This window comes from Caloenas nicobarica, chromosome 8, assembly GCF_036013445.1.
Source record: "Caloenas nicobarica isolate bCalNic1 chromosome 8, bCalNic1.hap1, whole genome shotgun sequence".
Taxonomy (NCBI): Eukaryota; Metazoa; Chordata; class Aves; order Columbiformes; family Columbidae; genus Caloenas; species Caloenas nicobarica.
The window spans coordinates 10,975,024-11,001,589 of NC_088252.1; the positions used below are offsets into that span (position 1 = coordinate 10,975,024).

Sequence of the window (26,566 nt, forward strand, 5' to 3'; positions counted from 1 at the left end):
TAATAAGACAGGCAGAATTTCTCCATTCTCACTCATGCTTGTTTCTCCATTCACCTCTTTGGAGTTGAGTACAGAAGACCTGGCCCTCAGAACGCAGCAGGGGCATTTGTCTCCCAGCTAATCATAGAATACTTTAGGTTGGAAGGGACCTTCAAAGCTCATCTAGTCCAACTCCCCTGCAATGAGCAGGAACACCTTCAACTAAATCAGGTTGCTCAGAGCCCCGTCCGGCCTGGCCTTGAAGGATTATTTGGTGGCAGGCAGCTAATATATACCATAGGACAGCTAGACAGATTTATTCTTCTTGACATTTGGAGTCACCAACTCAAGCAGGAAAAGAGAAGGCAACAGTGGCAGCCAGACGTTCTTCCTATAGAGCTGTTCTGTTACTCCTGACCCCCCCTTACCAAGTTAGTACCTGTGCATTACCTGTGACAGTATTTTATGAGCTCTCATCCTGGGTTTTGTACCAGGTTAAGACCAGCCACCCATGACACGTTCAGGTATTTTCTGCTAAGACCATTTTCACTTCATGTTGTGTTCTTACCTGGCAAAGAGGCTCAACACTCATTCATCCTCCAGCTTGGGGATACATACAACAGTCATCTACTTACACCAGCACTGAGTCTGTCAAACACTGCAGAGATTTCTCCCCATAGACCACCATCAGGCAACCTCCTCTCACTGCAGATGTGCCCTTAAGAGAAGCAGCTAATATCAAAGATTCACCTTCCCCATCCAAATCCCTCGGCTGCCACAGGAGCAGTACAACATGCTTGCAAACAAAGAACTATCTGTTACAAGCCAAAGAGATTTACTGCTTATCTTTCGAAGAGCTTTGCACTCATGAGACTGCTGCAAGGGACTGAAGACATGCAAATGTGCACATAACCTACACCATGTGAAGCAGGAGGAAAAGGTCCCGAAGGTGCACTGAGATATCCTCACATGGCAGTTTTAGCAGTAACTTGGGCACAGAAAATACAGAGAGTTTTCTCTTCAGATACTGAACCAATGGATAATTCATCCACAGCAGAATGACATCAGCAGAAAAAGTAATCAGCAGCAAGCAGTTAAGAAAAAACAAACAAACAAACCCCCCCCCCAAACACCACACAAACCACCACAAACAAACAAACAAACAAAATCACAAAACTACCCTTCTTTCACCTTTCTTGGAAATCTCAGTAAAGTATTTCACAGGGCTCTGGACCTAAATACCCATCAGCACATCCATGATCCACAACACTGACTGTTCATAATGCAGTTTTATTTTTTCCTTTGTACAAAAACAAATATAAAATTTAAATCCAATAGAAAGTGTATACTAGCAATGACAAGTTTACATTACAGTAAGACAGGACAATGCGATGTGTATCTAACACCACATTAGTTTAAAAACTCTCAGTGATACATGCAGTATATAAAATAAAAATTGCTAAACTTTTAATCTATTTTCTGCCAAGAATATCCAGGAACCAAGATACTCAAGAACCAGAAGTAATCTTGATAGGCGGTATCTACAAAATTAGACCTTTTCCATACACAAGAAGAAACCAACATGAATAGAAATGTTTATCATTCCTTGTTAAAATCCTCTCACAAAAGCCATACATAAAACTCTTAGTAGATACAGAAAAAGCTCAAAAGTTTGTTAGCATAGGTAACCATTCAGTAGTTTAGAGAATCTTTTAGACATTTTGAAGAGATACTGTAGTTTTCAATCTGTATTTTTCCCAACAAAGCCAGAACTATGTCGACTCCCGTTTCAAAACCTAGTCAGTGGTTAAAACTAGCTTGAGTGAAGTCAAAGAGTAGTGTACAAAATATTTAACAGAACAGGGGTGTGTCACATGAGTCTGTGTACTTCTTGAAGAAAGTATTTTCCACATTCAAGGTTTGTTTATTTGTCCCATAAACAAGATTGTACCTGAGGGATGAAATGAAAACAAGGATTACCACAGTCTGTAAAAACAGTTAAACTTTTCCATGAAAGCACAAAGTCCACAGAGCACAACCAAGCCACCTCGTCACAGGCTTGTCTAGCCTCCCTCAAGTCTGTGAGCCCAGAGAAACCTATGTTTGGATCGGTGGCCAGCTCATGTTTCTAGAGACACACAGTTCTGTTGATGCTCTGTGGAGCCTTGGGATGGGGACTGCTGCCAGGAGCAGACTCTTCCCTGCTGCTGGCAGCTGCATCTTGTTCCCTACTAACTAGCATATCCATCATACGCATGTCACTGCAAGGAGTAGATGAGTTATTCACAGTCGCTGGGGCAGCTCTGTTCTAGCAGAGCCGGCCCATGCTGCAAAGAAACCACGATCGCTATGTTGGAACACTCACTTCTGTTGATGGCAGGCTGGGGCAACACCCTGGATCCTCAAAGCCCCTATTCTAGCCTTTGCCCTAGCACTCTTTCATTGCCCATCAGAAAGATGGGTCCTATTCACCAATTCGCTGTCCCTAACAGAGTTATTTGCTCTCCACTCAGGGGAGCTATGAGTATTAAAGGCTGTTCTTTTGTAACCATGAACCTGCCATGCTGGTTTCTGTTAACTTGGCAGCCAATACTTATATTTTTTCCTGTTTTGAGTTGTACTCCAAATAAGATAATTTAATATAAAGGCATAAAATATACTTGCAGGATTTTTTTTGAAGTGATAGTTACTCAGTAGCTCCAGACTTCTTTTGTTTCTACTGCATAGCTAATATTCAACTTTTAAGCAAAAAAGTACATATAAATGTTGCTTACCTGTAGGATTGTGCCGGATGAAAAATACAAATGGCCTGTCTACTATGAACCAGGGAGGGGATGACCTGGCTATTAAAATTGCAGCTTGCAAGAAAGATAAGGTTTCAGGTTAGACAAAGCGAGTACCACAACACATTATAAACTCTATCAAAGTGAAGTTTCCTATAATGTATACTAGAAGCTTGCACAGGTAGAGAGAAATACCTAAACCTAACAATTTGGACGCTTAAAGCTGCAGAGGTCACATGTTATTCTTGTAGGAACCACATTAAAAAGACAAAACACAAGACCCACAGAAAGCTGGAAGGAAGTCTTGGGTTGTCACACAAAGGATGTAGCAGCTTAAGTCCTCTTTTCCATCTGGATAGCCAGGAACATTGTGCTGGTGGCCAAAGTGTTAACTATTAGAAGACACGTCTCTAGAAGTAAGCCTGTTTATATTTCTTAGAGAGTACCAATGGTCTGATGAATACTGGCAAGTTGGGATTTTCCTGAGAAATTACATAAAATCCATCAACTGATCTGATCTGAAGCCAGGGCACATCCATGCGCTGGTCTCAAAGTGGGCTCTATCAATGCTTAGTGGTACAGCCCTGTAACGTAGTTTTCCCAAGTCTGATAGTTATCAGTACAGTTGCTTACTTGTTGCTGCAGAAGCTTTGGTTCCATCTTCACTAACTTCAATTTTTGTCTTTTGCAGAACATGAGATACGTGAAGACCTTCTGTTCCTGAAAACCCAAGGAGAACAGCGTTTTCAGTAAAACAAACTGCAAGAGCCCTGAAGCACCTTGTGGCTGGCAGCTACGCTAGCATGGGTAAGAATAAAAGCTGCTACAATCCTGCTGAAATCATAAAGTTGCAGTGAAGAACATTACTGGTAATAACTTTGAATACAGTCACTAAGTTTGTAATTACAAAAAAATACGGAATAACCTATCTTACTCCTCCCTCCTCCCCATTTACTAGGTTTTCTTATTTGATGGTTTATGTTAGAAGGGCTAACTTACATTTTTAGTTTTAAATAAAGAAATGACTGAAAAAAAAAAAGCTATCTGAATTTGTTACACTCCCATTTATCTCAACAGAGAAAAAAAGGGCACTTAGCAAGACACTTCACTTTCAGTGCAAAATAGGAATTTATTTTCAAATTAAGCCAGCACAATGCAGGCCTTTCTGTTAGACCCCTCTGTAGAAGCTAATCAGGAGTTTAATGGAATCAGAGAACAGAAATAAGATGACATTTTAGAGCCATAAATTCAAAAACATCTACACCCCACTTTCAAATACTAATATTTACAGCTCTGGTGTGGTCCAGTCCCTTAACTGGGAATTTAGTCCTTGAGCTTTCCTACAGCTCAAGAAAATTTAAGTCATTGAAGACATACTTCAGGGAAAAGTTAAATACTGCAGTTGCAGTATTTGGTGCACGCTAACGTATGGTATTATTAGAAGTCCTTCCATAGATTTTAGACAACGCTTGAGACCCTCCAGTTGTACTATCAAATCTTAAGATGCAGACTAACATGATTTACTGCTGTAATACAAGACAAGTGGAAAAAAGCCACTGCAGCATTCAATAGAAGCAAACAGCCATGCTTGGCTGGCTACAAAATAGAACTTTGCTCCAATGTCATGGTAACACCTATCCAAGACAAAACAGACAACTGCATCGGTGAAACAGCGCTTTATTCAGTGCCAAAAGCTATTAATAAAGACCACCATGGTTTCCATAAAAATAACTTACTTGTTATTTTTGCAAAATTTGCCTTTGACTGGTCAAACATATCTGTAATGCCAAGAGCTTTCAGAGGGTCCTTTAAGTCTGTTTCTGCTACTGCTGTAAATCTAGTTGGAACAAATGAAAAAAGAGGGCATCAGTATTATGCAGGGAAGTTGCCTTAAATGCTCTGTTCCTCCTGTACCGGAGAAGGAATGCATATATAACTCCCAAAACATTGCCTGAAAGAGAAGTGGATTATTAGTAGTACTTACTTAGGTAAAATAACTTGCACTCTTTTTGCTACCATGGTTGTCATCCAGCTTCCTATTGTTTTTGTGCTGATGTGAGGAATGATAGCAGAGAGTGGCGTTGTGCTTTCCGTAGGCAGAGCAATCAACATGCTTATCATTTCACCATGGTATGGCAATTCAATAATATTATACCACAGCTCATTTGGAGTACTTGTAGTGCCTAAAAAATAAGCGAAGTTAATGAGCCATAATTCTCACAGCCTTAAATCTCTGTTTTACCTTCAGACACCTACTGCTTGTCAGAGTCTGTCAGGAAAGCTTTGCCCCCATCTGAAAAGTGACTTTAAAGAGTCACAGAGTGCCAGGCTTCCTGCTAGGCAACCTTCAAAAGCGGCATGGGGTCTGCACAGATACTAGTTTGACAAAAAAAACAGACAGAATGATACCATGGAGCAAACACTCATTTGAATTTGATATGCTTACTGCTTTCCAAACCTCATCAGCCCAGAGTGATAAACCAGCTCTGTTGGAAATCACCAGGTCTGTGAATCAGCAGGATCTCTGTTTCAGATCTCAGCTGTACCAGAACTGACTGAGCAAGGAAAAACAAGCAGCAAGGAAAAGCAGCAGACTATCTTTCCAAACTGAAGAGATCTTGTAGACAAGCTCTTTTTCCTCCAAGAGTTATTGGAGGAGCTCTTGTTTGAAGTAGTCTGTTGCATTTACTTAATTTTCTTGCTTAATAAGAATCTCATTAAGAATCAGTCTTAAGTCCTTCGAGGCAGTGGAGAGCAGCCACTTCGAGGCAGCACAGGAGGCCAACTAGATGAGAAGGAGCAAGATAGCAATGCTCCAAGAGTTACAGTGAGTGCCAGGAACGCTGTCTTTGAGCAACCCTCTCCTCCAAGTTCCCTTTGGTTACTGTGGGATTTCTGGCACGTGACTGGGAAGCAAATGATTTTTACAAGAGTTTCAAGTGAAAACTTGTCAGTTTAAGTACAGACAGGGTTTCTGGGAAAGTTTTTGGATAGCAGTAAGGTCTTATTATCTTTCCCCTTTCTTTATATAAGTCTGCGCTTGTCAGCCCAAGCTGAAAGTCAACATCTTCATTAGAAATTTACTCTCGTTGCCAGGGCCATGCAACCTGCCTTGACTGAGCTTGTATTGCTTGAAAACTGGTAGTATTGCACTTACTTTGCACAAATTGTGTCAGGCTTGGCAGTTATTTCCTTTTACTATGACAGTAGTTTCAGACTAGGACCTACAGATTAAAAATACTGTTGCATCAGTCGACTACAGGACAGTAACGAGAAGTAAACTGTCCGACGGTGAGGTGCTACTATCACCACTACTGAGGCATATCAAACAGGAGGGCAGTTCATCTTCACAGTCAACTGATGGGATTTAGGATGCTTAAGAAATCTAAGCTTTTAAAAATCCCTCTGCAAGCATAAATAAGAAAGAAACCCTGTGTTAGGATACCCAGAGATACCCAACCTAAAACCAGCCTTAGCTTGGCAGTATTTCTCTTGTTCCTTTCTAGCCTTAATAGCTTTTCTAGCTTAAATATAGGTCAGCATAATGGAGTTTAAGCAGCATCCAAATCAAAAGTTGAAAGCCTTTAAAATAGTCTTGATAAAGCCCATCTTAAGTTATGAACTTCTTTCAAACTCCACAGATAAGCAGCATATACTGCAGTAGGCTTGCCCACCTCCCCCACTCACACTTTCAGCAGTTATCTCAAAATATTACATCTGCTCTAATATGTGGGTTTGGGACAGGAAGTTACAGCTATTTAACACAAGTCTACTAATATTAGTTGAGCACTACTGACAGAAAAATTAGGCATTTAAAAGCACAGCGAGTCTTGATTTTTATTTGATTTATAGCAAGCTGTATTCTCAGGCCTGTTTCTCAGACTGCATTTAGCACACATGGAAGTGTGTTCCAGGCAGCACTGCTGTCTTCTGGGAAGGACGCAACAAAAGGTTCTTTTATCAGCGCTTCAATCTTACTTTGGCCAATGGAATCCCCACAGGGCTGCAACACTGAGGCTGGGATGTACATTGCCAGTCGCATGGAGCTGCCTGTGTCAGCTCTGAGAGCCTGATGGGAATCTGGCTGAACCTGCTGAACTTCTTTGTGACTCAATTTGCATTTGAAGAGCAGCTTCACACCTTGAGAGATACAGCGACACACTGACCCTGTGCTCCTCTGGCTCCCACAAGACTGGGGACTGCACAAATCTCACTTCTTTATTATACAGCAAAATATAGATTGATTCTACTCCAATCTGTATTTCATACACAGCTCATCACCAGATAAACCCTAGGGTTCCGTTTCTGTTGGTAGTTTTCCTTTATTCTCAACCCTTAAAAAATAAGGATTTCTTATTACTACAAAGCTTAAGTATCATGCAAAGCTCTCAGTCTGGGTACTTCAGATTTTCCTTTTTAAAAACAACAGGATAAGGAAGTACTTTGACAGAGTATTCGACCTTAGGCAACTATTAAATACCCTGAACAAGCAACTCATCCATACCTCAGCAGTATCAGATCCTTCTCTAACACAAAGCCTCCTACACCGGCTACAATAAGCAATACCATTAAAGATCACATGTACAGCAAACTGTTGTTTCAGTTGGAAGGACAAGAGCAAATTTTACAACCATTGCTGGTGGCAGTGGGAGTTACTGAGCTTACCACAGCGGAAGATAGATAATTGGGACAGCATAGGAACTTGGTAGGTCTTCCCATCAGCTCCATAAAATGGACGTTTCTTCGTATTTTCGGGTCGAAATCGGGATTTCCATAAGCCCTTGAAATACACAGCATTTACTAGAACCAGTCTGGTCAAACTGCCATCAATATCATCCGGAGCTACAACCTGATCAATCATACCTAGAAGAAATAAAGAAAGCCTGAGCATTTGCTGTCAATGCTGGCCAACTCTTCACCAAGAATCTGAAGCACATATTACTTTAGGGCTCTTGATCTGTGAGTGTGCCAACTCATAGGCAATACATTTGAGGTTCATAAAGCCAATGGTGTTCTTTGTCAAAAAGTAAGTCTTTGGGATAATTAGAAAGCAAACACATCTTGCTAATCAATAGAACGATGTTTCCAGGATGTGAGCAGATCTAAGACCATGTTGCAGTGGCGATAGTTTCAGCTGAAGCACTTCCCCATTCACACACTGCTTGCAACATCGCTATGCAAGACTGGTGATGTGGTAGAGAAAGAATTCAACAGCCTCTTTTCACAAATACCACATCCAACGCCATTAACACACTCCTCACATCCAGGAGGCACTGGTTTTAACTCCAAGAGATACCATACAAGTAGTTCACCTAGACTGTGAATATGTTGCAAAACATGATCTCTCGTTTTAGCATATGTAAGCTTGACAACTAGATGCCAAGAGGCTTGAACCATGAAGAGTTCTGTCAAGTCAGGATTAATTAAAAATCCTCCACTAAACACGACTCCTAAGAACACAGCCATATCTTGCAAGAGTTTAGGGGAATAAGAGCAAACGCTGAACTGCTCTACAGCTTTCCACAAGTGTGATTTACTGACTCAAACATCTCAGCTACTTGAAAGCATCTTTTATGTTTGGGAAAGCATAGCTCCAAGAGAACTCTGCTTGGATTTCTCAACAGTTGTATGAGGGCAAAGAACAGCAGAAGTTCCCTGATCCCATGGGCAGATGGACACACACCATACACATCCCTCGAGGCCAGCTTAAAGGCAATTTTCAGCTGCAAGGCAGAGATTTTTTTTTACCTCCACACCTTTCCCCAGTATTTTCATCTGAATTGGAGAGGTTTCAGACACAACCCTGCCATGCACAAAAAGCACTCACAAATACTCACCCCTCGTTTCATTTTTCACCCACTGGTTGATGGAATCACATGCTGCATTTGGGTCCTCGAAGTCCACACTCTTGACACTGCACTGAAACACCTCTTTGTTCCTTGTAACAAAAGGCACTTCCATTTTAAAGCCATTCTTTGCAAACACTGCATTAGCAATTGTAACAATGTCTTTATTCTTTTTTGAGACTATGAGCCTGTTTATCTTCTTTAACGCTTTACCAACTCCTAGTCGGAAAGAACAGCAAGTTTAAATTTAGAATAAGATGATGAACAAACAGTTACTTTATATGCAACTATTAATGACATGAAAGGTCAGATGTTAAATGCTGGACTAGAAAAAGAGAGCAAAGCAGGCATTCGGAGAGGCTTTCCAAAATAACCATTTTCTGATCTCTCATCTGAAGAATGCTACTGTTTCCCAACAAAAACGTGACCTTCACTGTGATGCCTGCTGCCCCTCAAGCTGTCTGCTCAGAATGCTACAGACGGGTCTGGGGATAACACTGATGTCCAAGCCTCAGTGTGGTGCTACTAACCACACTTTTCCACAGAACAGACTGTTCCAAAATGTATTTCATATCATAAGCCCAGATCACCTGTCAGTTCTGTGACAGTGACAAAGAAAGTCTAGGGCTCAGCCTGCTCAGAGTCAACAGGTCTGCAGGATTATGCAGGTGGTCTTGAACCTCAGAGTACGAAGCAAATGTAGTTTTCTCACCATCCTTCGTTTCCGTTTACTGGAGAAGAAAGGAACTGTCAAGATTTCTGTAGTAAGGTTCAAGTCAAGTCTTAGTTTCCTTAAGGACTAGGTCCTGGCCTAAATCAACTACAAGCAGGTGTCAATCCCTTAACATATGAACTTGACTTAATTAAAAAAAAAAAAAAGAAAGCAGTAGATTCCAGTGCTTATAGTCAAAATCCCTAGGATCTGAAAGCAGTTCATATTGAGTACTCACTAGCTCCCTCGCTGTGTATGAGAGAAGGCATATGGCACCACAGAAGAACTGCTATGTTCACCATACCCAGTTCTCCCCGTTGTTATGGCTCATGAGTGAGTGCTTGTCTACACAGGGAAGTTATTGGCAGGCAAGCAAACTCGTATTTAACCATCAGATTGAACAGGATCCTTAGGTGGCTGTTTTTACAGCAGTGATTAGTCGGTTACCCCTGTTTTCCAACACAATTTAGGCAGAAACATTTCCAAACTGCTTCCTTATGTAGACAAACTTGAGATGAGAGATATGAAGGGAATAAATTAGTTCAGAGTTATTCTCTTAGCTGCACATAAGAAAAAGCCTCAGATGGCTTTGCTGTTTCATGTATCATGAATGCTTTGGCAGTACCTTTTGTATGATTTTCTACATGTTCACTCTCCAATATTATGGGCAAATTCTTTTAGAGAACATACCATAACAGAGGTTCTCAAACTGTATTCTGTGGACCACTGGTGGTCCACGGAGCACTTGCTGGTGGTCCGGGGAGAGCTGGCTGGTCTCATCATGCTGGCTCTCCTCTTTGCTTCCCGCTGCTAAATTGCATTAAAAGACAGCTAAAGATAAATTAAATACTTTCCAACTACTACCTTTCCAGAGAAGCAGTTGCTGTAGTTGCCAAAGGACTGTAAGGCAATCATGAACAAGAGCAGAGGAGATATGTGCAGAGATAGGTAGCATCCCATAACAAGTCCCTGTAACATGGTACTGGCCACCTTCTAAGGAGTTTGAGAACCTCTGTGTCTCACAGTTAGGATTAGAAAGTCTGCTGGCCAAATGAAAACAGCTGATATAACACTTCAAAATTTTTGCAAGTACTTATATTTTGAGCATTCAAGTGTTCCGAAAGCTGACTATCCCATGAAGAGATTTCCATCTACAACATTTAGACCTGAGAAATCTGACAAAGCTGACAAATCATTTTGCTGTACATTAAACCCAGAACCAAAACAGCAAAGCAAATGAAGACAGGACAACACATTATACGGCAATACCATTCAAGACTTAAATGTGCACTTAGTTCTTGGAGGGTTTCCTGTTCCTGGAAGGAAGGTAGAATGCTGGCACTGAGATATTAAGTCTTGCTGGCAAACACAAAAATACTCAGCATGCAAAGTAAAGCAGCAAGAACTTTCAGCCTACACCCTCTCAAAGGGCTGACATTGGCAGAGGAATATGAACACAAATTCATGCAGTGTCAGGCACAGAGACACGCGGGAATGGCTGTTTCACAAAGAGGGCACTGCAAGAACTACAGATTCAGGGACCCTGACAGCAGAAACACAAATGAAAAAAGCTGACGAGCATCAAAGTGAAAGTATCAATTGCATGGTTAGAGTTTGCATTGGTTTCAACATGGTGATGAGAATTAACTATTTTTTTGCCCTGTTATCTAAGGAGTGGCACATTAAGGGTTGTTCGGTACAGCCTGAAATGGGGTACTGCAGCCTTCCCCCATAGTGCTGGCACTGGACCACCATCGACACTGTTCTGGAAAATCAGTTTTGCAAGGATGAAGCCAGTTCTAGCCAGGGCCCTGAAGTCATTAACAAAGGTGCTTATAAGCCAGTTCAGTATACGAACATGTCCATACTCAAATGGCCAATTAACTTCAAACACGTCCACTTTGTGCTTGGGTAAACAGAGTTAATTGGTGTATGATGCAATCTACCACACTTTGAAAGCCATCTCAAAACAACAGGAAGATTCTGACATAAATCACACCCAAAAACAGCTTAGGAATCACTGACCATTTACGCTGTATCTCATCATAGTTGTCAGCTGCTTCTTTGTCTTGCCATCAGCACCCAGCTGCAACACCCCCAGGACTGATGCAATCCCATGGGGAGAAACAACAACATTGTCCTGAGGCTTAGCTTTCACTATCTGATTGAAGACCTGGATTCCAACATCAGAGCTAAGTTCCTCCAGAGGATAAAAACTGAACTGGGAACATACAGATGTTAACGTCCCAAGAACAAAGAGAAGTGAGAAGTGCCAGTTCATGATTTCTGGTTGGAGATACCTGTAAGAGGACAAGAGGGGAAAGTTAAGTCAGCTTTCACAAACACAGCATTGTTGTTTTCAACTTAAATTCTTATTTACCTAAAGAGGAGGCAAGTCTTGCACATGCTCTGCACACGGTTCACAGAGCTCTGGCATGGGACTCACACCTGCATTTTACTGCTACCAGTATTTTAGGTCTAAGGATTTCCAAAAGCAGAGATAACTACAAAATAGCTATGTATCAGTGACTATATAACAGGACCAAGTTGGGAGACTACCTCCCAATGACACACAAGTTCAGTTAGTTTCATGTTTCAGTTAAATGGAGTCTTGGCATCCTATTTAAACTGCCCTTTAAGATAAATTAGTGCTAAGAAGCCTTGCGATATGGTCCTCACCCACTAAGATGTGATGCACAGTACATTTTATAGATCATTTTCTGCAGTGAACAGAAGCATGTATACATATGCAAACAGACCTTCTGTTATGGGAATTTACACCTGCCTAGAATAATAAGAGTTAGCTGCATAACTGGCATTTTCCATGATGGGAATATAGAAGATGACTTTTAGACTTTAAAATGCAAGGTTAAGTTTGGATTTTAGCCTGTACTTGTCCATTTAAGAAAATTCAGCAGCTAATGAGTACAGAAAGAAGTTCATTCAAAATAGGCTCATCTTTGCCTGCAGACCTAACACTCAACAGCATTCAGTATGCTTACACCCTTCAACTCTCAGGAGCTGAGGCACAAGCACCAGCAACAGGTTGTTCAGGATGTCTCAGCAACTGATTAGAGAACCGAGCCCAAATCTTAAACACCAGGTAGTGTAACTACAAGGCTGTATTTCCTCCTCATGAAGTATATTCAATCCTTTTTTTGTTAGGGTAAACAGGTAACTGCAGGAATAGTCATGCAATAATCTCCTATATCATGAAATGAGCTTCCCTGCTCACCTTTGAGAAGTTCAATCACAACATTTTTATTTTAAGACATTTCAGCTGTGCATTTCAAGAGTCCTCACTTCCATTTTCAGATCACCAAGCAAGCCTGGTCCCCTGCTGAGCTGACACTGGTGCTCCAAAGAGCACGCTTAGGTGTTAGGTCTTTCAAACATGCTGAGGAGTCAAAAAGGTCCCTAGCTCCCCAAAGGCTAATCAGGCTGCAGAAGGCATGCAACTGATTAAAATGACATTTGCATACCACCCAAAATAGGTCTCCCCTCCGGTCCTCTGCTCAGCACTGCACACTTGCTCTGGCTCCAGCAGCACCCAGGCAGGAGAGCACCTGGGCTGAGGCACCACTGGCAGCCGCCCCCCGCTCACCGGGAAGGGTCCCAGCACCCGGAGCTCTGCCACTGCACAGCCCACCTACGCTGCAAGCCCAAACCATGCCGGAGCTCTCCGCTATCAGAAAACCAGCTGGTGTTTGCACAGATCCATTTAATCATCTTTTAATAGCATGTACTTTAATTGTGCTAAACCACTTGCAAGTAATGAAGACAGCATTTCCACTTCCATCTACACCATTCCAGGGGACAGAACTGGCTTTATCAAAATTTGCCGTTGCAGCACGGAATAAACCAAATGCTGAACTGGAAATAACACAGGAGTTGAGACATCTTTCTCCCCCCAACCCAACTGTTAATACAGCTGTGACCAGAGAAACCTGTCAGACTGATTTAAGTTATGCAAGAAAAAGTGAAAGTGCTGTTCTATAAAGCAGGTTAACAGCCTGCCCACTAATTAAATCTTTCCCATCAACCTACTAACCCCCCAAGCAGTTTTTGGAGTCACTGAGGTACAATTCCTTCCAAAGGAGCTCCGTACCAACCATCAACTGGTATCTTCAACTCGAGCTTACTTGGAAAGCTAGACTGGATTTGGTGGCTGCAGCTGGGACCTGCAGGAGCAAAACCTAAACACAGCCCAACCCCCTGAAGCAGGTTCTGTGACACTTCTAGACATGTCCTGTGTCCCACACCACTGGCTGCAGCAGGGAGCAGTTATGGGGTAGGCCAGTAGCCTGACAGGGAAAATGAACTTGTACTTTTTTTTTTTAATATTAAGTAATATTCTTAAGATTTCTTCGATCTTAGTACAAATGCACCACCTGGAATTTCCAGGTTTGTTGTTCTGTGGAGGGCTTCCCTCTCTCCAAGGCAGCAGCTCTACACACACGGCAATGCTGCCTTGCAGGAGGCAAGTGTGTGGCTTGCCACTCCAAGAGAAACCACATTTCGGTTTTAGGGGTTCTCTTTGGCGGTTTGGTGACCATCTCTTCTCCCTACCAGAAGACCCAAGGGAAACAAGTTGAAACAAAAATTCTTAATCCCAATATTAATCAGACTTCCACCTTTACCTAGTACCTCGGCAAAAAAAAAAAAAGCTATAAACCCCAGAAATATTAGAGATTCTTAGTAGATATACTCACAAGCAAGCAAACAGTGCAACACAGCCTGTCCCATGTAGTGATGGAGACCAGGGACAGTGACAGACAATGCAATCAGAGCACAGAATTTGAGGTGTAATCTGAAACCCACGCTTTTGATCGAGGCAGCTCCACCTGATCCAGCTGGCAAACCAGAAGACACTGGGCTGTTTTGAGTGTTTCTACCCCTTGACGCATCACATTGCCAGAAGTATATTACAAGGACAAAAACAGGAGTGACACTTATATGAAACCAAATAAAACAATGTTTTGTTGCCATTTATGTACTGCATCTGTACAAACCTAATTGAAATCAGACATTTCTCTCTTCTTTGCCTTTACAAGAATATATTGCAGGTGCCAAGTTCTTGACTTCACTGGTGACAGCCCCTGACAGACTTGAGGTGACAGCTACCAACACCCTTGCATTTTCCCCAGGACACATGTGAAGCCTTGTCAAAACAACCCAACTCTGGTCCCAAGGCCACTACTGCAGGATTTTTGCCTTTTGTTGTTGTTGTTTCAGGGAAAAATCATTGCCTCCTTCACCTGGTTTCCCTAAAGGTCTCCCTACTTGACCAGCCTCTCCCTCCTGCTACACCATTAATGCAGGTTGGTCTCCATTTCCGAGCACAATCTCCAGCAGATACGTGAAACAAAGCTGTGCAGTGCTCTGAGCATGGGAAAAAGAGTAGAACTGCTTTTCAGCGTTAGTTACGGAGCAGTCACTTCTTGCTCCGTCATGCCCATTGCGTAGCTTAACCAGGTAACTGGGGAGCTAATGTCCTTGTCAAGCAGAAGTGGCATTTGTGTTATTAATGTTGCTGGTGTGGATTTCAGTATATTCAACTTCTATGCAGTTCAGTGACAAGAACTGCATTTGCATAACCTGAAAGAAATAGCTTAAGTACAGTGTAAGGAGAAAAAAATCCAGAAGTATGTAGGATGTGTAGGATGGAAAACAGTTGACCTGCTATACAGAATACCAAAAAGCTTTCAACAAGCTTTCATAACGTTGAAGCTAAAAACTTAGTGATAGTTAAATCTGAATCTAATGCTTCAGTGAGCCAAACAAAAATACAAGCTAGGCATTTTTTGCCTATGACCTCTATATTTTCACAAAGAGAAGAAGGAAGGTGTATAGGCAAATTCATTTACATAAATGTGGGCTTTTGAAAGATGCTGGACTAAAAAAAAAAAATTTAAAAACTCCTCTTCAAGGCAGGCTGCCCACTTCTTAGACTGAGAATTTACAGGAAAGACAACATCCCACAACTTAAACTTCTAAACAGACAACAGAAATACTGACAATGATGCAAATAAATGCATCTAGAGAATGACAGAAAATAAACCTTAAATTTAATATGTTACGCAAATCCAGTTCTTAACCCTAACGCTAAAGTTTCTGAACAAAACCGATGACAGTGTTATGCACTCAGCTGTACGAGGGATGCCTTCTCCATGGCAAGCATACCACAAACTATCTCACTCGCCCTGCCTCACTGAATTGCACCCCACCAAGTCCTGTACACCATGCTGAAGTCGTAGTTAGTACCCGTACCCAACTGCAAAGCCTAGTTTAAGCTGCTATTTTTAGACAAATAGCCCGGTCAGGCACAGAGCTCTGGGCAAGGCAGGGGAGGAACACTACGGTGTGCAGTATCTGCACTGGTGGTTTTGTGTTGTTCCATGACGGATGATGAAATGCCTTCAGGCTACCAATCTCCAGCCGACCTCGGCCTCTAGCCAGCATTGCAGACACTACCTCTCACACATACTAGGCAGTGTACTCAACTCTCACTAGGCTCAGCTATTTCGATCACCCGCATAATGCATAGTTTAAGTTTTTGGCTGAAGTTATTACTATGGAAGTATTTATGTCAAAGACGACACGATGCTTTCAGCCTTCATTTACAGAACGCTTGGTACAAAAGCGAAGTTACATTGACATGGACTGTTTGATCTGGGTCTAGAACGGCATTGGTGGAGCAGGTAGAAGTTACGCCTTCAGCCCCAGGCACAAAAAGTTGCTGAACATGGAGATCCCCCTATAGGAAAGTACCAGCTTAGGAAGGACTTCGTCTTCAGAGAGCCAAACTGAGCTGCTGCACTCTTCCCATAGGAAATGGAGAAGTTAGTTTGGTTTGAGATAAGAAACATGAGCTAGAAACATACCCAGATTTAAAGTGTAAGTTAGAGAAAAGAGCTGTCCCAGAGAGCTTGAAGAACAGTTTGAAGTGAATAGAGGAAGAAATCATGAACTGCACATAAATTTTTAGGTATCTGTACTGACTGCACTAAGTACTGTATGTATTTTGGTATCCTGTGAGACAGCTCCAAGTGTTTGTTTTGAAGCCTGACTTCAACAGCAATAAACTATAACCCACAAGACTCATTCCTGAAGCTGCAAGATGGATTCTGCAGTTTCTTTAAAGACATAATATCAAGCATAAGGAAGTTTAGACACCAGACTTCACTTCTGTGAATACCTGTAACCAAAACAGTAGCAAGTGCAGCTAAACAGAGCAAAACTAAAAGCAGAATCTTGCAGCATTGCTGGTCTCACTCTATCAAACCCCATAAGCTCAAAGACCCTGAGCCCATGCGGCAGCACCAAGAAGCCTGTGAGCCCAGAGAAACCTGGCCTGGGAAAAACATTTGAGGACTTCTCCAAGTTTGAGATGTTGATGTTTCCTTGTCAGTGCCATCTGTGCTACTAATTTAAAAGTCTTATTTCAACTGACATGTGAGCTCAGAGAAAGCAATTTCACTTCGGGCATTTAACTAACTCTCCAGCAGGACTGAATAAATACTCAACCAGACTTGTTAACAGTCATTTAGGAGCTGGCTCAGCTCACCACAATTGTTTCTCCAAAGCAATGGGACCACTCTGGTTGCAATGGAAAGGTCACATGCTGGGTCTTGTTTTTCAGATGATGCACACTTGGCAGCATATTAAAACACTCCAGCCTCTCAGTTAGGCTTCTCCTCTCCCCCTCACAGGTGTTCACAACTCCCCTTCTGCCTAAGCCTCTTCTATGCCAAAGCCTTCAGCTTCAGTATCCTCTCCTACCATGCTGCTCGGCCTCTGCTACATCTAAACATGCTTTCAGGTCTGGAGCAGCAGGACCCGCAGTCTTAATGCAGGAGAGTTCAGAAGCGGCTTCTTCCGCACAACAGAACTGTGAAATGTTTCATCTTCCTCCAGGTTTTCTGGTACATCCTGAATGCTGGCTCTTCCCTTCCGTGTAACAACTCTTTCCAGTGCTTCCTGCTTTTAAAAAGTGAGGAAAAACCCTACAGACATCCCATAGATATAAAAATACAAGCCACATTATATCAAGATGTAAGGTCACATGAAAAATATCTAACACAACAAAACAGATTTTTATTACTCAATACCTGGAAGGTTTAGTATATGCAGAGTGTTTCTAAGAAATGATGACTGCTAGCTTTTGAATGGTACTTATATTGCTCTGAAGAGGAGTAAGTTACTGTCAACATGAGATAACCATGTACTCAGAAACTGGAAGGGTTAGGGTTTTAGGGTTAGGGTCGTTAGGGGGGTTAGGGTTGTTAGGGGGGTTAGGGTAGGTTTCTTAAAACATTTTGTATGTTAAGATATTGGTCTGACTTCAGGCGCCGCAGCCAACACTGCACACAAGTGCAAAGAGCATGATACTGGTTCTGAGGCTTTCCTCTCTCCACCTTTATCGCTTCTCTCTCTATTTCTAATTCTCTCTGTCAGTGCATTTGTGTTTGCTTCAAGATGGACCATCTCCATCTGGAACACCCCCCTTTCAGCCGTGTCTGGCCAGCCTCCCCGGCCAAGGGGGAATTTCCCAGCAGAGCACCGACCTGTGAAACTGGCTGGACCCAGACAGGAACCATCTCTTTGTCCAAGCACAGCTCTCATGAGCAGAAAGCTAGAGTTTAGTGCTTCTTTATGAAGGGTCTTGACCACCACTTCTGGGGAGTTTCTGTTTAGCATGAAGAACAGGTGGACAAGCTCCATTTAAACCTTTCTGTAGCCTCATGACTAGTGTCTCCTGCTCATAAACCAGACTGATTTTCTCACCAGGATCTGCCTTCTACACCGTCTCGTGGTGACTCACGGTAGTTCACTGCATGATGTGAAACTGGTCTTCATAAAGCTGACCAGAGACAGCTTTTGGTTTCATCACCTAGTTGTAACCATACACAAGCACTACTCAGAGTTTCAAGAACACAGACAGGCATTATCATTTGCTTTTACTTCCCTCCCTTATTGGTACATAATTTAAAAAGCCAACTTGAGCTCTGCTTCATGAAGCAAATACGCAGTTTTCTGATACCACAGGGCAGGGGGCATATGGAGACAATTCTCAGACTTCGCAGTTCTATCACCATTTTAAAATTTTCTCTGTTCTCTCATTATGGTAGGCTCAACAACTATTGTTAAAGTTTCTATGTCTTATTTGCTCCTGTATTTAAAGCAGAGTTTCCACAGCCTTCTCTAAGATCTACAATCAAGTCTTACAGTATCAGGAAGATTAAAGAGAATTATGTTTTCAATTTACTGGTGTCCCTTTATTAAATAAGTGGTTTTGTTCATCTTAAGTTCTTCATGCAATGTGGTGATTTTAACATAATGAAGAAAAAGCATGGGATAGTCAGCCCCTCATGACTAATGCTGCAGAACCAGTTTCCCAAAAAGATGCAGCACAGTAGTGTTTCACAACATGGCACTGAGGCTATACCCTCTTGCTCTGGATTGACTCCAGTAGAGGCAACAATGGTTTGACGATTAAAGCATTTTCCTAAAATTTAACAGCAGGTTCATAACCCAGGCTCCCATTTTAATTTTTTGTGGCAGAAAAGCCTTGTGGAACCACAGTTCCCACATTTACTGTACATTAACAATGCTCACTATGCAAGTACAGGCTCATTAAGAACCAAAGGCAAGCCTCCAGGATTGCACGCTCCCATTAATAAGGTATAGGGTATTAACTCTTTGGTAACAGGCTGCATAAGTACACATTTATTAACTCCACAAGGTGCTGGACTAATAATGGCTGCTGTTTTACCGACTCAGGTCCCTCACCACCACCTTTACCTTAACCCCCAATTCTGCTACAGTATTTGACCTTCTTTTCTTCCTCAAATAATATTAAAGGGAAACCCTGTACCCTTACTCATTTCCACTTGTTGCAGGATTCATCTAATACCAGGAGTCTCGCACCTCTACACCCCTGCAGAACAAACCAAAACCTGCTCCTTCCCTCCCCAGGAAATTTTTAATCTGCTGGCCAGTGGCATATGTTCCATCTCCTGCACATCCCAGTCCAAGACAGGAGAAACAGCCCTCTGGAGATGGCTCTACGGCCACTTTTAGACTGCATGGAGAGCTGTGCTTGGAGCAGATAGAACACTGAGAACTTCCCACTACACATCCTTCTTCAGAAGGGTTAAGATACTAATATCTGTAGCACTCAGACCTAGAGAACTGTTAAGCAAAGGAAAAAAAAAAAATCTCTGTAAAAAAATAATGAAAGTTAAAGACAGAATCAAGTCCTCAAACCAATAGTGAAAATTTCAGTAAAGCTTTGACAAGGCATGTGGGTTGCTGCAGAGTAGGAGACAATTGGTTTTATTCAGATTCTACACCTTTTATTTAGTTTACCCTAGATCATCCAATCATTCCACACCCTATGGTTCAGTCTGGGTTTACAGCACATCTGAAAATGGGTTTTTTTTATGTAGCTATATTATTTTTATACTCTGGGAAGCGAAGAGAGATGGCAGGACATATCAGCCACATGATATCTAAGCAAACCCTATACATGCTTTGGTTAGAGATGCTGAACTGCTAACAAGTAACAGACAGGCTCTCATTCTTCCAAGTCACCATTAAGAAACCCCACTTAAAATAATGCAAGCAATTCAACATTGCTAAGTTTTTACTTATTCCTCCTCCTACAGGAGGTAAGGCTATGGTAATAACAGTGTTGGCAGTTCTATAAGGTTACACAGTTGTATTTGATACACTCGTTTCACCATAAAAATAAACTGAAACAACTCCAGTATTCTCTATTCATAATAAGAACTTGTACAAACTCATTGATATCCAAGACATGAAGCTTAAAGCATTTGTATCTAGGGAATAATACCACCTGAAAAACACTTGGAGAGATCAGGAACACTGTTCTAATAACTTACTTCACTTGTGACTGGAGATCTGCGAAGTGATAGGTGACTAGCCTTTCACTTATTTATTAAACATACTGTACAATGTTTACAATCAATGGCTTCCTATTTGCAAGTGAATTTAGAAACCTTGTTCTTATCTGAAGTACTAAATAACAAATATAACTCTTGAAATGTAATGTAGCCAAGGATTAAAGTTATTAATATTAAAAAATGAAAACAACATTGATTTTCTATCTCTAGGACAGCATCACTGAAACATACTTCAGGTCACAGAAACAGACACTCATTTTCTATTGGCCTTTTCTCAACCATTTTAGAACCACTTTAAATGTTACCCAAAAAGGATAGGCATATTTACATTTTTCTTTACAGCATATAGACATTTACTTACATCCATCTTTTCCCCCTCCCTAGCTTCAGAAACAGAACCAGCCAACCACAGAAGCACCAGAAGTCAGATGCTGTAAGGATGCAGGAATCATACCCAGTAATGATGCAGGAATGAAGCAATGGGCTGGGAACCCTTACTGTCTACTCAGACAGACACCTCCTCAGTCATCTGCAAGATTACTTAAAATTAACCAGTTAATAAGAGAACGAACAGCTATCTAGAAGACCTATAGTTAAGAAAACGCACTGTTTTCATTAATCTGACCTCGCTTGTGATTAATCCCACTGGCTTTACTACAGGTTTCTGGAAAGGCAAGACCTAAATCCACAGAAAAAAGAGACAACTAAATACGAACTATGCACAAGAATCCTGCAAGAGCAGGTCATGACCTGATATATTAAACCATCTGATTCAGCTCAGATTGGAAGTCTGTAGGCAGAGTTGTGAGCTGCGTTGGCTGAGAAGCCTCCGCGCAGTCCATGGCTATTTCTGTAACGCAGATGACGAACCTCAGCAGAGGAAGCAGGCAATTAGCTGGGAAAGCAGCCTCCTAAGCTGAGCTGCCAGAGCAGCTGGAGGCCTCAAGCTTGCTTCATTGCTGAGAGAGCTCCATGAACTACTTCTTCTAGAAGAGCAAGGTACATAACAAGATGGAGATATGGAACTAACAGATAAACCCACTAACTTCTATATAGAATTTCTTAGGTCGTTTTACGCTGTAAAGAAAGAAGATAACAGAATGGAAGGGGAAAAGTCAAAGGTACGTCCAGTTCTCCTCTTGTTTTTGTACCTGTAACCTGTCAGAGCCAATGAGAGAGGTTGCCCCTCTCCTATTAAAACAAGAAACCTCAAAAACCACTCACAACCTTCAGCCAACAAAAGCCTACAGTTCAGACAAGATGACACAGCCACCTCAGAAACAGCAAGCACCATCGCTAAGTACCACAACATGCCCTTCCGTGGGAACAGGTGTTTAAAGTTCAAGTTGTTAAATAACATGAAAAGCATTTAAAAAGAAACAAAAGCTTGGTCAAAGCTACATAGCTGATGAACACAAGTTAGTATCATCTGCACAGCAGCTGAACTAAGGGAGCTAAGATGTAGCAAAGTTTCACAGTACTGCTGGTGGAGGCCCCAGCGTGTAGCTTACAGTCTGCTGACAACTGATATTTCTCACAAATAAACAGTTTCTACCTGCATGCTGAGGCCACTACATACACACAGCCTTGAGCAGGGGTCTTCAGTTCAGAACTCACTGGTAATCAAGTCTTGATGCCTTCCATAATTGCTGTCATGGTCCCAAGATACTAAAATGAACTTCACATCACTGTTTCTAAAGCCTAGGAAGTGAACAGGAGGCTGCCTGAAGCACATGGTTTACATCATGTTGCTGAGTACGGTCAGCAAGACTGAGATTTCCACCATGGCAAGATCAACCCACAAGATGAACGTGCTTTCATACTTAAGCCACTTTGTGGCATATTTATCAGACCCCAGCATGAGTCACCTCCTGATTTCATCCTGGAAATATAAGCAACGGCATCTTTCTGGCCATTAAAGGTGAACACCAGACCACAGACAAGATACAGTAGCTGCCAAAACCCATGTGTTTCCACAGACATTGCACAAGAAGAGGTGCTAAAGGATAAATAAAGCATTTCGGTTAGCACTTAAGTGTATTTCAAGGCTGTGACAAACATCTCGAGAAACTGTGGCTCATACTAGCATTGCCACTAAAATTGCTCCATCCTCCTCCTGTCGATGATCATTGGCTCCAACTTCAGCAGTGACCTCTTCTGTGCTTGCACAAGTATTCATGTAGCTGTGTAGTGAACCAGATTCTAGCACTAAAGCGGAGACAGGAGAAAGCAGAACAAAGGACAGCTTTTTTCCATAGCATGCCAGCCTAAACATCTGCATAGCTACAGATGTAGAATGCTACCACCTTTATTTTAATTTCTTTCTGCTCTCCTCTCACCCCGTCCTTTTAACCATCGCAGAGGAGACACACCTGAACATGTACATGGTTACACATATTCAGCTTTCTCCTATTTTCACACACAGAAGCTATTTACTTGAATTTTAAAAACCCTTTCAATATTTTCATAGTTCTCTTAATTTACACAGTTAATCTTTAGATTCTTCTGTGATTGTCTATGCCATGCTACCTGCTCTCCAAAGCTAAAAAGAAGCAATTCTTTATATCACTCTGCTTATTCAAAAGTTGTTTATGGTTAGTATAGGCGCACTGAATTACATGGTACTTACAGGCTAGTACTTTGCTGTAAAACATGAGTTGCAAGTCATGTCACAGGTGATTGGGAGGATGCCTGGAGGCATGCAAAGATGACTGCATCCAGCAACACTTCAGAGATTAGTGATGATTAATCCATCTTTTCCCTGTCTTCCCATGTATAAAACCTTTGACCCTAAAGAACAGTAGAATCCAGTTAACAGACCAACTAACTGGAAGTGTTCTGATGATTAGGCTGGATTTCCCCCTAATTAATATTACAAAAGCATGCTGTCTCATGCCTGCTTGTGATTAAGCAATCCAGGCAGTCCAGACAACCTTAACTCCAGCTTCCAAGAAGAACCTTCCACTGAGCCCCAGCTTTTTCAAGCACGAGCACCACAGTTGCCCAGCAAGAATCAAAAGCCGCACCAGCTACATGAACCAGGTAGATACTGAGCCCACCACCACCGAAGCAACAGAAATCTTTAGCCAGAGATCCCTCTGAACTTTTTAGTTCCCGTACTGCAGGTGTATGCAATTTATACGTCTCCATTTTAATTCCTAGCAATAAGGTGAGGTGGTTATTTTTATACATTTATATACATACACACACAATTCAATCTAGGCTAAAAATACCTAGTGCAACTTACTAGGCTCACTGCTTGACATTTTTCTGCCTAACAGTATGCTGCTAAGAAGCTTTAGGACTGGAACACAATTCTGGCTGTGCAATTTAGAGACTCACACTAAAAGTCTCCACATGTCACTAAGACATGCTATTCTCCTGGTTGTCAATGACAACACCAAACAGAAGCTTCCACACTTCCCTATACACCTTGAGACAAAATCCACTGCAGATTTCTGTTGTTTTCTTTTTTGTACTAACATTAGTTTACCTCACCTCCCACATAAGGTACATGGAACTATATATACGCAGTTGTCTATAGTGATGGTCATATCACCATCTGAAGCAAAGAGGTGTTTTTATAACATCCTGGTACCTAGGTAGCAGATGCAAGGGTAATGTCCCACTAAGCAGCTTTTCAGCATCTTAAGAGCATTGACAAAATTTGCTGACAGATTTTCTGACATAGAACTTGTCCATAATTGTAAAGAAGCTGTGAACTAGCATTCATTACTCAAAGTTTACTCCTGTGCCAAACAGCTGCTATCCTCATGGGTTTAATCACACCTCATAAAATGCTAAAATCCCAAGCTAGCATATCTTACATGTATTTGTATCAATCTACTTCATAATTCTGTCTTTTTATTTGCATTGGTCTTCACCTCACACATTTTAAAGACTCATCTGATCACTCATCAGGCATGCAGCTGTTTTTCACTTTGCTCATGGATTTCTGCAGCTTATCCCCTTTTTTGAAGCTACATGACAGTATAGCTGCTTACACCTACATACATTTTTTGTGAATAGTCCCTACAAAACCATATTTCTAATGAATTCCTGTGGAAAGCAGGGGGTAAAACATTACTAAATGCTCACACAAGAAAAAGTGAAGGGGGAAGTCATCATTTTTCAGTCCAGTGAAAAAAATAATCGGTCTACCAGGTTTCTTTTTCAGGAAGTTGCCCAAGAACGCAATTAAAACCACAAAAAACAAACCACATTTCAGAATCATATGCAGGCATGAGAAAGGGGGAGAGAAATAAATCATACTGGGCCTCTAATCCATAAGCAGATATTCCTGAGTTTTAAGGGAAATCTGACATTTTAGCACCTATTTGTTAGCACAATACTATTTCCAAAGGTTTTATTTCTCTTGTCGAGATCCTCCCATGTTGCACAACGTTGAGCCAAGATACTGAACACCATTTTAACCAGGAGACAAAAGACTTTCTCCTGAGGCGTACTTTGCATTTCCAAAACCTCCCAGAAGCCAGTACATGAAGCACACTCCCACATTATTCAAAAGGGAGCCAAGATAAGAGTTTTAGCTAATCAATTCTCTGCTTCAACACACAATTGATATCACCAGCACTATCTAAATCCTGTCTCAATAACAGAATATACACACACTCTCCTCCCCAAGCTGCAATAGCTGTAAATACTTCTCTCTTGTTTCTCTGTCGCTCGATATGCAAAGAAAATCTCAGTTACTAACTGATCTATGATTTTTGTTTTTTTTCAATATAAGAAAAGCAAGCTCGTTTTCATAGTGGACAGTAATGAAGCGAGCAACTTCCAGTTTTCCGGCTGTTAGGATGGAGCCGACGCCGGGGCAGTGCCGCCCCTCTCGCACCCGTGGGAGCGGAGCGGGGTCCCCAGCCCGCCCCGGGATGCGGCGGGGACGCCGGGGGCAGAGGGGAGCAGGACTGCCAGCCTGGAAACACACTTCTTGCGGGGGAAACAAAACCTCCCTGCTTTCGAAAAACCAAGAAGAAAAAGAAACTCACCACGCCAGACCCAGCCACTCACGCCACAGCGCCCACGCATCCGGCGCTGAGAAACTTGTGGGAGCCGGTACCGGGCAGAGCGCACCGCAGAGCCCGCCGGCACCCGGGACAACGCGGCCGGACCGACCCCTCGGCGGCCTCCGGGGTGTCCACAGGGAAACTTTGGCTCCCTCCCCCGCCGCGCAGCCCGCACGCCGCCCCCGCTCCTCCTCCAGCCCCGCGGCGGCACGGCCGGCCGGCCCTCGCTCACCTCCCCCGGGCGGCTCGCAGCTCGGTCCCACCGCAGCAGCAGCTGCACCGCACCGCACCGCACCGCGCCGCTCGGCCGGAGCGCGGCGGCGCCCGGCGTTTATAGGGCCCGCGGCCCGCCCCGCCCCGCCCGGCCCTCCGCCCGCCTCGGGGCAGAGCTGCTGCGGAGCGGGGCGGGGGGAAGCGCCGCTCCGGCCCCGAGCCCGCCCGCGGGCAGCAGCACGGCCGGGGCGGCGCGGGGCTCGTGTGCCGGGCACGGCCGGCCGCGTCCCCTCGCCCCAGGCCTGTCCGCCGGTGTGGCCGTGCCCCTGCGCAGCCACCCCGCCGGCAGCTCTGGCCCCTCTGTCTGGCACACGGGGAGACGCTCCAGCCGTGGCCGGGAGAAGGAGAAGCAGAGGCGGGTGCAAGGTCCAGCCTGGCAGGATGGCCAGCGGAGCAGGGGGTGGCGAGGGGATGGAGACCAGTGAGGCCAAGGGCTGACACGTCCCCTGACACCATGAGGCCCCTTCCCGGCCGCGGCGTTGGGAGACTGGAGGATTTAGGCTGAAGGGGCACCTCATACTGCATGGTCCCCACAGCCGGGGCCGCTGCACCGCCATCCTCGAGCAGTGGGGATGGGGAGATGTGTGCCAGTGGCCTAGGACCTCGATCGCGCCTGTAGCGTTGGGGTTTTACTCTTCCCAAAGCGTGTAAGGGGGGAGCTGAGGCAGGTGAGCTGCCACTCCAGCGTAACAGCATGGGCACGACTGTGATACGGCAGAGTGTAACCCTGGGAAAAGACATGTCAATCTTAACACTCACCGACAGCCCCGGGCTCACACCGAAATGGTGCTGCTGACAACTCCAAAGAAACGGGCTCATACCGAAATGGTGCTGCTGACAACTCCAAAGAAACAGGCTCATACCGAAATGGTGCTGCTGACAACTCCAAAGAAACAGGCTCATACCGAAATGGTGCTGCTGACAACTCCAAAGAAACAGGCAGCACGTTGGTCCAGCAGTGGACAACACTGCCTCGTTAAGTCGTCCTTTCTGCACCTGTTTTCAAAAAAATTTCACA

At 43.1% G+C, this 26,566-nt stretch overlaps 1 protein-coding gene across 2 annotated transcripts; it reads right to left on the minus strand.

The window, feature by feature from the left end:
* Positions 1-1,249: 1,249 nt before the first annotated feature.
* Positions 1,250-25,590, minus strand: SERPINE2 (serpin family E member 2). 2 transcript variants are annotated; one of them, XM_065640024.1, is made up of 10 exons: positions 25,508-25,585; positions 22,878-23,038; positions 11,346-11,620; positions 8,600-8,827; positions 7,428-7,625; positions 4,747-4,945; positions 4,499-4,599; positions 3,396-3,482; positions 2,754-2,837; positions 1,250-1,930 (listed from the first exon to the last, which is right to left on the minus strand). In XM_065640024.1, exons 3-10 carry the CDS (start codon positions 11,599-11,601, stop codon positions 1,893-1,895), a joined length of 1,191 nt encoding a protein of 396 aa, XP_065496096.1. In that variant the 5' UTR covers positions 11,602-11,620; positions 22,878-23,038; positions 25,508-25,585; the 3' UTR covers positions 1,250-1,892. The 2 variants fall into 2 exon arrangements, with proteins under 2 accessions (XP_065496096.1, XP_065496095.1); XM_065640023.1 differs by lacking the exon at positions 22,878-23,038 and having other exon boundaries at positions 25,508-25,590.
* Between the last annotated feature and the right edge of the window lie 976 nt (positions 25,591-26,566).

Excerpts from the sequence above, each read along its gene's own strand:
- SERPINE2 (XM_065640023.1), bottom strand. The coding sequence starts at position 11,601 with ATGAACTGGCACTTCTCACTTCTCTTTGTTCTTGGGACGTTAACATCT. Across the intron at positions 4,600-4,746 it reads GTGCAAGTTATTTTACCTAA|ATTTACAGCAGTAGCAGAAA; the intron begins GTAAGTACTACT and ends TGTTCCAACTAG. Across the intron at positions 1,931-2,753 it reads CATCCGGCACAATCCTACAG|GTACAATCTTGTTTATGGGA; the intron begins GTAAGCAACATT and ends TTCATCCCTCAG.